Source organism: Mercurialis annua, linkage group LG3 (assembly GCF_937616625.2).
Source record: "Mercurialis annua linkage group LG3, ddMerAnnu1.2, whole genome shotgun sequence".
NCBI classification, from domain to species: domain Eukaryota; kingdom Viridiplantae; phylum Streptophyta; class Magnoliopsida; order Malpighiales; family Euphorbiaceae; genus Mercurialis; species Mercurialis annua.
Window position 1 is genome coordinate 68,185,250 of NC_065572.1, and position 14,521 is coordinate 68,199,770.

Consider the following 14,521-nt stretch of genomic DNA (forward strand, 5'->3'; position numbering starts at 1 on the left):
TTTAAATTAGTGTTAATTTGATTATGGTTTTTAGTTAGTTTTTAAAAATAAAGGACTTATTTGTACTTTTTTGAATAAAAAAGAATTTAATTTCATGTTTAGACTTAATTAATTGAATGATTTCATCATTTAAGTAAAAAAAATAACAAAAATTAAAATATTGGGGTACAATTGAAAACGGAAAATTCAAAAGTGGGTAAAATTGACAAATTTTCAACGTCGGGGTGGAATTGGAAAAAAGTTTAAAGGTGAGGGGTTTTTGAGTGATTAGGCCTTTATTTAATATAGGGTTCACTTGTAATTTAATTTCAATTTATTCATTAGTAGATTTTAGATCGGGGTAGTATAGAAAAATTGAGTATTAAAATTAGTTATTTTTTGAATGTGAACACGGATTTTGAATAAAAAAATTTAAAATAGACAATTTTATTGGAACGAAAAGAGTGTGTTATCTATATGTTCCGGGGCATTGATTAGGTAGAGCATCATCCAAAAGTAGCCATACGCAAAAGTCGAAATGGCCAACCAGATGGGAAGTCAATTAGATTAATGGGAACATATTGAGAGATAATTTCTTTTTTTTTTTATTATTATTATTAGACAAAAGGTAAAAAAAAAATTCTCGACTTTTTTTTTTAAATACAGATCAACCCTTTTTCTATTTTTGGACATAATTAAGCCCTCATATTTTTATAATTGAACAATTAAACCCTTATTATTTTAAAATCGAACAAATAAATCCTTTTAATTTACTTTTACGACACTTGCCCCCTTAAAATTTTAGTAAATATTTTAAACATTAAAATTATTTTTGAACTATTTTGCTATATGATTATTAGGGATATGTCGGCCATTAGTGAGTGTTTCTAATGGTGTTGGACGAAAGGGGTTATTTGTTCTATTTGAAAACAAAGAAGACTTAATTATATCTGAAAAAAATAAAAAGGCTGATTTGTATTTTTGTAAAAACTACGAAAATTTAGTTGTACTTTTTGCCAATATATTGTTGTTGTTGTTGTTATTGTTGTGTTGAAATCTATTATTACTGTTATTTATAAAATATGTAAGTAGTTTATATTTAATGATTATTGGGCAAATTACTTTCACATCTTTTCATGTCATAATTAATTTTTTTTTTGTATTTGAAAATTATATAATATGATTTTTTATTTTTATTTTTGTTAACGTTTTAATCTTTCCGTTTATAATACTAGTTAACTAAATCAAATGATTAATAATTAATTTTTTAACACAAGTATATGAAATATGATGATAAATTCCACATCGCCTAGAAAGAAAAATTCGTGCACACTCTCTTATAATAAGGTAGTCCAAAATTTTATCAGACGGTATGCATAACTTTCGCTAAATATCTTTATCAGAGTTCTTCAGTATAACCCGTTACTGCCTCGGAGTGGACCTGAAGCCCACATTCTGGATCTAACTCTTAACCTCTTCTCAGGAGTTCTTGACCAACGGTTCAGTGCCTTGACTATTGTGGAATTCTCCACATCTATAAATACAAATGAAAAATATATTCTTATGAGATTTAATATTTGATAAATTCAATTTAATTTAAGTAGTCATCAATCACGAGAAAAATTTGGCGACGTTTTTCATACATATTCAAGAAAGGACGTAATTACGGCGAGAGTTTGAGCTTAGAGCTGCTCGGGTAGAGGAATTCTTGCAGATTACTTCAAAGCGGGGATTCAATCGGACGCATACTCGTGTGGACGATTTTGAGGTCGCCGTACTTTTGGGACTATAAGAATCGTTGGAAAATCGGCATATGTATTCTTCTTATCCCGAAAGTACGGCGACTTCAAGTTTTTTAAATAGTGATATTATGACAGTGCTAGTATTTTAATAATTTGTCATAATATAATAAATTTAGCCAACGGATGACGTGAGGTAAAAAAAATTCAAACATTATAAATACAAAACTCACTTTATAATTTCAATGATGTATTAATTTGTAATCAATTATTAAAACAAATAAGTTCATAAATTTCTTATTACACTTTAATTTTTTTTAAATCTATTAGAAAAATATTGAAAAGTCAATAACATGAAGAACTCCATAAACTATTTACAAATTTCTGATGGTAATAAAAATAGTAAATTCTCAAAAACAATAAGAAAGAAATCCAAGGCCACCACTCTCTCATTAACAATTCAATGTTCCCAAATATTTCGAAATCTTTGTTCATATAACCCAAAATTGATTGATTCATTTGTACTCAAGAAATTCTCTCTACTTCAATTTTTACTGGTCCACTTGCATTACTCTTCATCTTCTTCCTCAGTTCAAAAACAACCCAACAACCCAAGTCTCCCTTTCATTTCCATAATCATAAAACCATCTTGAAATGGCCCATTTCAATCCCGATTATAATTAATTATTTCTGCTGTTTTTTTTTTTTGGTTTAATTTAAAGATTCGATCCTTTTCATTTTTGTTGAAGAAATGGCTGTAAATCACTGTTTATCTTCATTTCAGCCAGTAATTCATGCTCCACGAAGACCCATATCGCCAATTTACAGTATTCGAATGTCTGTAATGGCCACAGAAATTTATGGTGTTACTGCTAAGCATTTAACTCATTACAGATATGCAAACAGTAAAAAAGTGGCCACCTTTGTTTCTACTACTGTTTGTGAAAACTCGTCTCCACCTTCTTTTACTGCATTTAATGAGGTCTGTCTGGTCTCTCTCTCTCTTTATTTTAATTTTTCTGTTTTTGGGTTTTTTTAATGTTTAATTTTGATTTCTGGGTGATTTTTACTTTTTATGTTGGTAGCTGATCGAGTCTTTGATTAATCGGGTGGATTTGTCAGAATCTGAAGCAGAAGCATCTCTTGATTATTTGTTAAATGATGCTAATGAGACATTAATTAGTGCTTTACTTGTCTTGTTGAGAGCCAAAGGAGAGACTTTTGAAGAAGTAAGTTCACAACATTATTGTAATTTACCGTCGGTCTTGGCAGAATGCTGCCCGACGCTTATACCATTTTAGCTCGTTGGTAATGTAATTTATGATGTTGATGTAACTTTTGTGATTGGTTGTGTTTGTGGCTATTAGATAGTGGGATTTGCAAGGGCAATGATTAAGCATGCTAGAAAAGTTGAGGGGTTAGTTGATGCAGTTGATATAGTTGGAACGGGTGGTGATGGAGCTAATACGGTTAATATTTCTACTGGGGCATCTATACTTGCTGCTGCTTGTGGTGCAAAAGTTGCCAAGGTCATACCTTTTTTGGATTTGTAGCATAATGATTATTTTAAACTATTGGCTATTTATTAGTTTGATGTAGTTCAATGTCATGAGACTTGCTTGTTTGCTTCACAGCAAGGGAATCGTTCGAGTTCTTCTGCATGTGGAAGCGCTGATGTTTTGGAAGCATTAGGGGTAGTTATTGACCTGGACCCGGAGGTAGGTTTGTTATAAATGAAACTCATTTAATAATTGTAGTCAGATTTTGCTCTTAATTTTGTTACACTGTTTTGCTTTAAAATCCAAGGCTTCAAATCAGCTCATTCTAGTGCAGTGAAGCCTTGTTTAATGTGATCTTGGGGTTATAGACCCAAAATCCTTGATCTAAGAACAGCTTATGATTATTTTACTCAATTAAGCTATTAATCCCTGCTGTTATTTAAAAAATAGCAAATTACATCCTCATGCCAAAAGCTCAAAATTTGCCTATCAATATAAAGCTTTTGCATTTCTTTTTAGAGGAGATCTCAGTGTTCTGAGTGTTTCAACTTTCAATTTATGTGCTCTACATTGGAATGCAAGGCTCTATTTTTGACCCGACTGATTACTCTTGAATCTTAACTGAGTTCCACATGTCTCTATTTTACTGTTACACTCTCAAATGAGCTGCAGAATTTTATTAGTACCACTTGCTTGAATAATAACTGGTCCATATGTAGGACACTTTGCAGGTAATGTGTCAATTTCTTGCTACACTCTGTTATCATTCTTCATTCCCACTTCTGAATTCTTTATCTTTCACTTCTTGAGTTTGGATGCAATTGCGTTTTTGTTATTGAACCTCTAAAGGGTACTTTCTGGGAGGTTCTAGTTGATGAGCAGCTTGAAATCCAATCCAAACTAGAGCCATAATTAGGGATCCATATTTTTCAACAATGTTTAAGTCATATACTCGGTCGCTCGAAGTTTTCGGATAAAATTAGTATCCGAATATAAATGTAATGCCATTTCCTGTGGATTTATAAATGGATGCCCATAGAGATTATAACTTAGGTGAAATTGAAACTACAGGTTTCAGATTCATTCAAGTATAATAAATTTAATGTTGGTATACAGATTGACTCATTTGTTGTCTCTTCTTTCTTTAAATGAAATCAGGGGGTATCAAGGTGTGTGAATGAAGCAGGAATTGGTTTTATGATGTCTCCCAAGTACCATCCAGCAATGCAGATTGTCAGTCCTGTGAGAAAAAAATTAAAAGTTAAGACAATATTCAACATCTTGGGCCCTATGTTGAATCCGGCACGTGTACCGTTTGGAGTTGTTGGAGTATTCAAGGAAGAGTTAGTAAGTGCCTTACTTTGAACCTCAGAAACGGTAGATATAACATGAAATCAGCTTCTTAAATAACTTGTCAAATGTTTGAAAAAGTGTTTATTCGGCTAACTAGGCCAAATTGAAAGTATGAGAAGGGGCTATACCTCTACCGGCACAGAAAAATTCAAAAAAGATGTTTCGATTTGACATTCAATATACTTGCGGTTATTTCTATGAAGTATTTGCAGGTCTTTGCTGAAGTTATTTTCTTAGCGACCAATTATTCATAGAAATATTAATTTTGATAGGTTTACAAAATGGCGAAAGCATTGCAAAGATTTGGGATGAAGAGAGCACTAGTTGTTCACTCAGAGGGATTAGATGAGATGAGTCCCCTTGGTATGATTTTTTACTCTTTAAAACCTCAATCTCTCTGCTATATGGAAGATTCATCTGTAACTTTCTTTAGCTGTCCTATTCGATTTTCCAATTTCGCTTCCATACTTCATTCTCATACTATTTATGCAATAATAGCGTTTATCTTTTTGCAGGCGCTGGGACAGTTCTTGATGTCACACCAGAAAAGATTGAGAAATTCTCATTTGATCCTTGTACGATCTTCTTTCTTATAAATTTTTTCTTCAGTTCTTCTTTGGAGTCATGATTGTCTGTGTCACATATCTTTAAGCATTCAAATGGAATATAGATATTGAAAGTTAAAACAGATCATTTGCCAAGAATGCTAATCTCTATAGATTTATGGATGATGATTATTTACATAATTGATAATAAAAGAATGTTTACTGGACAGTGGAATTCGGCATTCATCGTTGCACTTTAGAAGACTTGAGGGGCGGAGGTCCAGAATATAATGCGGACGTGCTCAAACGTGTATTATCTGGGGAGAAAGGGGCTATTGCTGATGCGCTAGTAAGTCTCTTACACCCACTTTCTTTTTAACGTTAGTACATCTTCCAGCCTCGTGCATATGCATTGTTATATGCCATGTTACTCAGAAACTTGGGAAACACTCGTGAAACTTCAAAATGTTACATTTATAATCTATTGTTGAAAAGAATTCATCATTTCAGTATTTTTCATTTCACTGTTTTCGTAAAACTTTTTCTGTGTGATAGATATTACCAATGTTACCAACAATTTGTTTGCATATAACCTACACTGGAACGAAACAAGGCAAAACAGTTATCACTTATCAAAGCATTTTTTGAAATAAAAATGAGATACCGAGAGGCATGACGAGAGAAATTTTTGTGCGATGTAGTTGGTAATCTTGTGAACTTGAGTCCTAATGCTATAATTTGCATCAGATTCTAAATGCAGCAGCAGCTCTTCTGGTAAGCAGTCGTGTAAGAACTCTTGCTGAAGGAGTAGCTTTGGCTCGGGAGACGCAATTGTCAGGAAAAGCTATGAAGACTCTTGATTCCTTGATAAACATATCACATGTGTGTAAAACTTTATCTTGAACCCGTTGCTGCCGGAGTTGATCTTCTCTAATTTGTTTGACAACAGCAGAAGAAAGACAAATTTCTCCTTGGTCATACGGATACAATAAGTCTTGAAACAGAATTGGCAATTGTACAAGGATAAGAACAAAAGGAAAGGAATAACTATGCACTATTGTACAAGTTCTAGAGAGAATTTTGGACAATTTACTTGTCTACAGATTAATAATATCTTTGGGAAATTACTGGTGCAATAATGTAAGAAATAGTTGTGCTTCAACTTGAAAGATGTTTTATACATTTTTTTCCAGTCATCTATTCATCTATGCAGACTGCAGGTAGCATAACACCAATCCTTTTACTAGTTGTGCGGTTTCAGCCATCGAATCCTTAATCATGAAAAACAAATTCATAAAATACATTGATTATTATTTTACTCCAAAAAATAATTATTTCTAAACACAAAATTCCCGTTCTTTGCGTTCAACAGACTTTTTTTTTACTTATGATTAATCATTATCATATGAGTGAACTCCACTATTTAAGAGTAATGAAATGTGAAGTTATTGTTTGTAAGAAGTCGGTACTAATTTGCCATGCCCTTCCGGGTCGCCTCATCCATTGAGGAAGGAAGGAAGTTCACCCTCTACGTCAATTTCTGATGCTTTTTGGACTCTCGAGACCATCATGCTTGTAGCAGGGAGAGAGTTTTCCCCATCCTGCTGTTGTTAAAAGGAAGAGAGCAAGGAGCAACTTTACCGATGCCTTTCCCCGTCCCTACCGATGCCTTTCCCCGTCCCGCTTATCCTTCCTCGTAGTAATCCGACCCTGTCGCAACAAGAAACTCCTGTACTCCAGAAACAATTAATTCCTAAGACCTAAAATGCACGGAATGCAATTGCAACAAGTAACGCAGTAGTATAACTATAAACTATGATCAAAACATAGTCGGAAAACAGATGTTCCTTGATTTTACAAACTGTTTGTGCTGCACAACACAAGAAACATATTTTATTCTCAGTTCATTACACAGTCATCGTCCAGATTTCTTTATTGTCCGCTCACAGCTGAGCGGATTTCTTTGTTGGCTGCTCATAGCTGAGCGGAGCTGTTAGCTATAGCACCAGCATCAGTAAGAAGATGCAAAAGCTGCCCTTTCTGGTGCTTGTCCATTGTATCTTCAACAACAACAACAACAAAAGACAGCATTTTAGATCATTGTGATTCCATGGAAACAGTAAAAGAAAAAACAGAAAGAAGAGAAACACTCACTATCACATCCACCAATGTGTTTACCACCAATAAACACATTAGGAACTGTCCTAATTCCAGTCCATTCTGCTAAAGCTGCTTGAATATCATCTCCATCATCTACAAAATTTTATTAGTATATTTTGATCAAACAAACAACCGAATCAAAACAAACCAATACTTATAATATTTTCATAATCGAACCGAACCAAACCCTTACTACTAATAGATCAAAGTATCAACAAAACAACAATAACAAATTGGAGTAGAGAAAATGCATCAAAAAATTTAGGATTTCTTACTTTGCTGATCAAGTTCAATGACCTTGAAACTAGCTCCCAACTTCGACAGCAGCTGCTTCACTCTTTTGCAATACCCACAGTAGGTTTTGCTGCAAATTTAAACACATAAACACAACAATCCAATTCAAACACAAAAAAGCCATTAAAGTAGTTACTTAAGGACACATATACATAAAAGATTGAATCTTTCTTTAAATAAGATTAAAAATCCAGCACCCCAATTTAAAGATTGTTGCTTTAATCAAAATTATGTGTCAAAATCATGAATTTCAATTCACAACTCATGATCTAAGAAATTGGGGAAACCTGAAAACGACAACGGATGCAGAAGTAGAGAGCTCTTTGGCCTTGTTAATATCCATCTCCAATTCTTCTTTGGTCTTTTTTGTAGAACTGAAGATGGAACCCATTTTTATATTCTCTGTATGCGTGTCTGTATTTATATGGAGAAGACAGAAGTTGCCGAGATGTGAGGAGAGAACAAAACAGGTGTCTTGTGTTTTATGATCTCACGCTAGCGCAATGTCATATTTACAACAACTCAATGGGAAATCTTTAATCAGTAGTTGTAGCATATCGAAAACGTAGCATTTCAGACACGAAACTTCATTTGTATTTGCCATGTCTATGTCCAAGTATTTTGTTTTTTTTCGTATCCGTGTCCGAGCAACAATTTCTAGTAGTTCCGTTTCTTTATACCAACAAAGTATTTAGGAGAATCTGCTATCCCCTGCAAGTTGTGACTTTTACAATCACTAAAATTACATTACTATAAATTGAATTTATCAGAACACTCTGAATCAGTAGTCTATTTCATAATACAATAGCTGTGGCGGTACAATGGGAAATGTGAGTGGTTCATTTTGACGCAAAAATTGATTCCAAGTCTTTAGTCAACCGGCTTGGTTTTAACTTGAATTCTGCTGATGAATTATTAGGCGATTCGCTACTACTTTTGGTTTGCCAGAATCCACTCCATTTAGTCGTCCTGCTGGTTGAAGGATCAGCTGAACTTTTTTCTGTAGTAAAGCTTTCTTTTGCCATTTCTCGTAGCTGTTTCGTCCACGGTTTATCAGGCGTGCTCGAGTTCCTGCTTCCTGAGCTTTTGTTTCTCTCAGCAGAAGACCCGGTCTCACCCCCAGTTTCTCTACGCTGCTGTTGATTCCACGGTAGCCTACGTTCGAGATTTCTGCTCATTTTCTGTGGAGCAAAAAATAAGAGAAACCCGATTGATGCAGTTTTTAAACCCGTTGAGAAAGACTGCTCGGAAGGGTCCAACCTTATTGTGTGCTTGAATAGTGCACACCATTCGTTGATAATCTGTGCCAAGAATCCAAGTAAGAACAACACAATCATAAATATTCCAACTTTAGTTTCCCCCCGGGCTGTTAGATCCTTCTCCAGGAGTACACAACAAGCAGCAAATACACCAACTTGCATGGCGACAGCTATGTTTTCGACCAGTTGGACTTTTTTCTTAATAAAAGGCTTCTTGAGAACAAGAAAAAAGAGCTGAAAGGCGGTGATGCATAGTAAGATAGCCGATGGAGTCTTGCTAGACCAGTTATTTAAGTAGGCACCAGCAACAATTCCTAGACAAACCCGCTTGCCTGTTTCGAGCAGAGTGTAGTATATTCTAAGTATTCCAAACAATTTCTGAATGCATGGCGCTTCTGCGTCTTCTGTTTCATCATCGGATGCAATAATCTGATCCCTTCGCTTGCTGGGAGTACCGATAGATATCTGCGAGAGCATGTATTTAGGGGGACCTCTTAGATCTTCAAACAAAGGACCTAACGTTGTTAGGTAAACGGAATCAGTTTTGTTTTTCCACGTCCACTGGCCTCTTTTACACGGACCCAATGATACGCGAATGATTTCTTGATACCAGTGAAATGTCTCGTCTTCCTTGAGGACTTCTTTGTACTGAAGTAGCTTCCCAAATGTAATCCCAACAGAGAGGAACATGAATAAGGCCAGAACCAGAACACCCACAACACCGAGCAGTAGGATGCCGACAACCACCCCCGATGTAGTTCCACCTTCAACCAAAAATAATCCACTAAACTGTAAAACGAAGCGAACTTTCCAGTTTTATAGATCAAAATATATCAGAAATCAAATGCTAGAATGAGTGCACAAAGTACTAGTTGTGATTAATCATTGTCATTTGAAAAATGTAATAAATGGTGGACTGCTTAGCAAACAGCAGATGTTGCAAACTGGCGGTACAACAGAAAAGGAACCATACAGTCAACCAATACCATAAATAATTACCAGTTAATACGTGACAAGCATATTGCAACCCTTTATAATAAGTAGCTGCACAGTACATTTTGCAAGCTCTCTTATTATGCTCAGATATATTAAGTAAAGATGGATAGCGAGGTACCTCTAATCACAGCAGCAGAGGCCTGAGAAATACAAGGCAATGCGAGAATTATGAGGAATATCTCAAATCGTGGGAATGTTAAGGCTCCGTAAGACCCCCTCTGCTTTTCAGAGTTTTTTTTCCTGTGTTTGAGAATCAAAAAGAGTAGAGCATGTAGCAGCAAGAAACTGCCACCAACAATAGCTAACCAGAACATGCTTCTCTCAAAAGCCTTCCACCTACAAGAGTAAACGACGAAATAAGATCTTGAGCACCAACATTTAGCTGTTTTTGGTCAACCCACCGGTACGAAATAACACGAGATAGTATGATTTCTGGTGGAATTCGGAATGACGTAGTTACTTTCCATTGAACATTTAGCTATCACGGTTAAGTGTTAACCATAATACAGCATGGTTCTGAAGTTATCTTCCGAGTAGTCATCGAAATTTGTCATGAATTATGGCAAGTAAAGAGTAACTTGAAAGAATAAGAAGGACTACAAATGCGCACCCATTTGAATACTGCAGATCATATATATATTCTGCTTCCGGCTTCATGGTTTGGCTCTGAGATAAAGAACAATGAATTCTACCATTTAAAATAATTGCTACAGCTATCGGGATTTTGAAAGAGAAACAAAATAAGCCATCAAAAGAATGCAAGCCCACCTCAAAAAATGATCTGTACTCCATTGGAGTAAGTGGTAATCCATATACTGGTACAGCAACATTCGAACTCCTTTCTTCCGGTTGTCCATTCATGGAATTTTCTAAACCATGAATATATGAAACATATGAATGTGAAGAAGTGGTGGAATTTGAGCCCAACATGATGGGGTGAAATCCTCCCGTCTCCCATGGGAGACTGAAATATGGAATGCTCCATTGTAAAGCTCTTGCAAACTCAAAATATTCTACTGGCAGTGTACCAGCCAGCCATCTAGACAGTGCAAAAACCTGAATGTAGCATGCAATTCTCTGTGAACAAGGAAAGCAAAAGATGCTTTAGATCAAATGTTTTGACCATTAGAAATTGAAAATACCATGAATAGTCGAATAATTTTTATGAGTTAGAATGTCATACAAAAAGATTCCTTGTAGGATCCGAAGTCAGCAAAGAAGTTGGTCGTGAAAATGCTCCAATAGACTGAAGGCTTGCTGTTGACACAGTGAGCAGTCCAGCCACCAAACATGTTGCTAGGAAAATAGCAGTTGTAATAGCAGAAATTACAGAAGATATTGTCGGTACAGAATCTGAATAGACAGTGTAGAATGTCGTTCAGAAAATCTCTAGAAACCAAGGAAAAACATTAAAGGAGTATTTAATATGAGATAAGCTAATAGTACAAATATAATGCTTACAGCGTCTCACTTGTAGAATGTTAGAAGGTAGGTTCTTGTTTCCAGCGACATCTCCAGTTACATTTTGAGGAATATTGACGGATACAATATCGCCATCAGCGTGTATCTCCGCAATGTATTTGCTCTTACTTATCTCATGAAAGCTGGAATTCATTAAAATCAATCTGTCAAATAATGACAAAGAGCTATAATAACATATTCTTCCCCTTAAGTTACCTAGATGCCAAGCATAAAAGCGAGCTTTTACTGTATTCTGGTTTAAATATTCTGGTTTAAGAGTGCGTATATAGTGCACATGTGAAATATTCATTTTCATTAGCATAATTAGATATTGCTAACACATTCTTGCCTCAGCAAATGCCCCCCCGAGACCGATAGAGAGGAAGCGTTAAATCCAAAAACTGGCTTCATGAATTTTATTGACACCGGGATGTTGTGGTCCTTTGTCCTTGAAGTAGACAGAGTACTGAGTCGCACAGAAGGCTTTTGCGAATCTAATTAACATCATATAGGTGTCAGGCAGGTAGTGCAATAGTTTAAATAGAACATAAGCTAATTGTCAATCAGAGAAGCTCTTAATTTCAGAAGGAACAGAAAACAAAACAAAGAAAATAACAGGATACAGTCATTTCTTTGTATTCTTACGATCTCTTCCAAATGTAGTAGGTCATACCATAAAGAAAAGTGACCGGAGCAATCGGAGAAATGGGAGTCCCTGATCTACTTATAACAGATCTCGAATTAAATCCTACAGTGATGATAGCGATGCTAGATACATTAACCACCTGAAAGGATATGAGATGAATGAATTGGACACCAGGAAAAATCAGTCCTTAATTGCATGAGCATGAAGAATTGAAAAGCTACTAACCTGAAAGCCAAATCTACGGTTTCCTAAGTTTTCCCCGTTTATTGGAAGAAGTGTACCCTCGTTGACATCAAGACAATCTAGAATTTGAGCAGATGAATTGACAACAGGTTCTGAAAAATACAAATACACCTTCAAGTTATCATAATCATTTGTTGCCTGTACGCTTCTAGTTTGGTTGCCGAGCAAAAGTAACTTTTCAGATACGTGAATTCTCATGTCAACAAACACACTTCTTCTATCTGTAGCATTACACCAACAAATGGACACAAACTCAGAAAACATTAGAAGTTTAAAGGGCCACACTCAATTTCAGAAAGAAGACTCTTCTTCAACCATTGTTTTTTTTTTAAATCCAAATAAAAATCAGCTGCAAAAAATAGAGTAATATAACTCTTCAGTGTGCATTATCAATCTACAATCATTTTGCAGCGAACTTAATAGGAAACTAAATCACCAATTCTTCTGTGTAGATTGCAATGCAACAGAAATTCAAAAGGTAGTGCAGAGAAAATTTATCTGTTTGTATCAATTCTCAAATTGTCGTTGCGTTTATCTTTCCAAAAGCAATGTGGATGTTGATTTACTCTAGCAACTTGAGAATCAATATGCTTACCAAAATGCACAAAGAAACTAGAATTTTCTGCCCTTGTAAAACTGTTCCCAGCCGCATCTGTACAAAAATTCTTATCCATCACCAGTATCACTCGTCCATACTGAACATTTGGTGATAAATCTACAAGTAGTGAATATTTAAGATTCGGTTGCAGAATAGTCATGGAAGACGGGATCACTTGGCCAGCTCCATAAACCAGCAGCTGTAAAGAGATTATGCAGCAATCTATAAGAAACAAGTACTAATTTGAATCAATACCATACAAACTAACAAATAACTTATGTTGACATATTGACACTCATTGGATCATTTCTTCATATGAGCACATAAATCATTCAGATCATAGATGCATTATCTTTGGCACCTACTCACGTTGCACGCATTGACGGATGAACATCCAAAACCCCCTCTACCAATGCAGGGTTCAGTGAAAGAAATATTTACAGAAACATTTCGAGCATTTGTAAAAGGCGACAATGCAGTTACATAAGCTGTTGGAGGGACAGTATCTGCACAGGAAAAGACATAACTAAATTAGTCTAGATTTAGAACCAATCTAATAGCAGATTTAAGCTCACACTTTCGACTAATAGCTTTATTCTCAATTAGTTCAAGCTTATTAGTAACTTCACACACCTAATACTAAACAATCCAATTTCATTATACAGATAACTGAAACCAATTTAAGCTCAAATTTGACAAAATAACAAGACGGGGGAAAGTTTCTTAACCAATAGTCCAATTATATGCAGCACAGCTGATTCCTTGAGACCCATTGATGCAGACCTCTAATGTATGCCTCCCGTCCGACAAGCCCTTATAAATAACCTCCCTACCTCCACATTCAGCTCTATTGCCATCATCCAGCTGCATGCATTTTATAATTATAAAAACAAGAACAAATTAATCAATCAAAATTTCAAGAAAATGTAAAAAAGAAACACACAGAAATCCAAGCTAACCTTGCAACCTATGGTACAGTTTGAGCAAGAACTCTCATCCCCACCAGCCAAAGCTTCAAAAACAAATTTGGCCGTGTTCAAATGAGAGAATGCACGAGGAGCCTTCAAGAACTTAAAAGATACCTCTGTACCATCACAGAGAGTGAACACCCAAGAAAAGAAAAGTAGCCATGAAAGTTTAAGCAGCCCCATATCTGTAAAGACTGTTAACTCGAAGTCAAAGCCATGAGCCTAAATTCTGCAGGAAAAATGGAGAAAGCTAAAGAAAATGGCATTGCATGGGAATGAGTGTAGTGTAGCTAAAATGTGGTGAAGAAAAAAGATAAAGGAGTAGAAGAGATAATGGAAGAAAGAGAGTGGGTTAGAGACTGGTTAATTGGTGCCAGTGGTTTGAGTTTAAGGATATTGCCACATGAAATTGACCAGTGTGTTGTGTTCTTTGAAGATAAGAGTTTGGCATGAGATGAGATTCTCCAAGAATGATTTTGCATTTGAATTTTGATGGAGACTTGTAATATTAAAGAAACATCATTTTCCCATTTTGGCCATATTATTTTTGTCAGCAACTCAAAATCTGTAAATAAGAAGAATCTATTGAAACTTTTTGCTCACATCACCAACAAAAAGTTGGAACTTAAGTGTTATGAATATTTATAATCCAGCACAAAACTTAACTTAAAATTTAACTTTTTAATTAATTAAACTCGAATATAAATTTATGAAATTGAACGAAAGCGGGGAATGTAAGTTAACGGTCAGTCTCTGTGTATTTTATGACATGGGACCATAA

At 35.3% G+C, this 14,521-nt stretch overlaps 3 protein-coding genes across 4 annotated transcripts; 1 reads left to right on the forward strand and 2 right to left on the reverse strand.

Moving 5' to 3' along the window:
- Positions 1 to 2,114: 2,114 nt before the first annotated feature.
- Positions 2,115 to 6,311, forward strand: LOC126674596 (anthranilate phosphoribosyltransferase, chloroplastic). The gene is made up of 9 exons (XM_050369072.2): positions 2,115 to 2,700; positions 2,804 to 2,947; positions 3,086 to 3,247; positions 3,353 to 3,436; positions 4,376 to 4,564; positions 4,843 to 4,933; positions 5,086 to 5,145; positions 5,346 to 5,464; positions 5,863 to 6,311. The coding sequence occupies exons 1-9, from the start codon at positions 2,470 to 2,472 to the stop codon at positions 6,016 to 6,018; spliced, it is 1,236 nt and encodes a 411-aa protein (XP_050225029.1). The 5' UTR covers positions 2,115 to 2,469; the 3' UTR covers positions 6,019 to 6,311.
- Positions 6,312 to 6,895: 584 nt separating this feature from the next.
- Positions 6,896 to 8,094, reverse strand: LOC126674597 (glutaredoxin). The gene is made up of 4 exons (XM_050369073.2): positions 7,857 to 8,094; positions 7,551 to 7,639; positions 7,270 to 7,368; positions 6,896 to 7,175 (listed from the first exon to the last, which is right to left on the reverse strand). Exons 1-4 carry the CDS (start codon positions 7,958 to 7,960, stop codon positions 7,090 to 7,092), a joined length of 378 nt encoding a protein of 125 aa, XP_050225030.1. The 5' UTR covers positions 7,961 to 8,094; the 3' UTR covers positions 6,896 to 7,089.
- Positions 8,095 to 8,211: 117 nt separating this feature from the next.
- LOC126674595 (uncharacterized) lies at positions 8,212 to 14,220 on the reverse strand. Of its 2 annotated transcripts, XM_050369070.2 has the most exons (13): positions 13,732 to 14,220; positions 13,501 to 13,636; positions 13,142 to 13,278; positions 12,770 to 12,971; positions 12,157 to 12,395; positions 11,959 to 12,070; positions 11,635 to 11,779; positions 11,286 to 11,428; positions 11,008 to 11,177; positions 10,593 to 10,901; positions 10,435 to 10,490; positions 9,943 to 10,160; positions 8,212 to 9,592 (listed from the first exon to the last, which is right to left on the reverse strand). In XM_050369070.2, exons 1-13 carry the CDS (start codon positions 13,921 to 13,923, stop codon positions 8,409 to 8,411), a joined length of 3,243 nt encoding a protein of 1,080 aa, XP_050225027.1. In that variant the 5' UTR covers positions 13,924 to 14,220; the 3' UTR covers positions 8,212 to 8,408. The 2 variants fall into 2 exon arrangements, with proteins under 2 accessions (XP_050225027.1, XP_050225028.1); XM_050369071.2 differs by lacking the exons at positions 13,501 to 13,636; positions 13,732 to 14,220 and having other exon boundaries at positions 13,138 to 13,230.
- Positions 14,221 to 14,521: the final 301 nt, after the last annotated feature.

Coding starts and splice junctions, on each gene's coding strand:
- LOC126674595 (XM_050369070.2), bottom strand. CDS start 13,923: ATGGGGCTGCTTAAACTTTCATGGCTACTTTTCTTTTCTTGGGTGTTC. Junction 12,396..12,769: donor TAGTTTCTTTGTGCATTTTG/GTAAGCATATTG, acceptor GTAATGCTACAG/ATAGAAGAAGTGTGTTTGTT. Junction 12,071..12,156: donor ACCGTAGATTTGGCTTTCAG/GTTAGTAGCTTT, acceptor ATATCCTTTCAG/GTGGTTAATGTATCTAGCAT.
- LOC126674597 (XM_050369073.2), bottom strand. CDS start 7,960: ATGGGTTCCATCTTCAGTTCTACAAAAAAGACCAAAGAAGAATTGGAG. Junction 7,369..7,550: donor CATTGAACTTGATCAGCAAA/GTAAGAAATCCT, acceptor AAAATTTTGTAG/ATGATGGAGATGATATTCAA. Junction 7,176..7,269: donor ACACATTGGTGGATGTGATA/GTGAGTGTTTCT, acceptor TTGTTGTTGAAG/ATACAATGGACAAGCACCAG.
- LOC126674596 (XM_050369072.2), top strand. CDS start 2,470: ATGGCTGTAAATCACTGTTTATCTTCATTTCAGCCAGTAATTCATGCT. Junction 4,934..5,085: donor AGATGAGATGAGTCCCCTTG/GTATGATTTTTT, acceptor ATCTTTTTGCAG/GCGCTGGGACAGTTCTTGAT. Junction 5,146..5,345: donor GAAATTCTCATTTGATCCTT/GTACGATCTTCT, acceptor TTTACTGGACAG/TGGAATTCGGCATTCATCGT.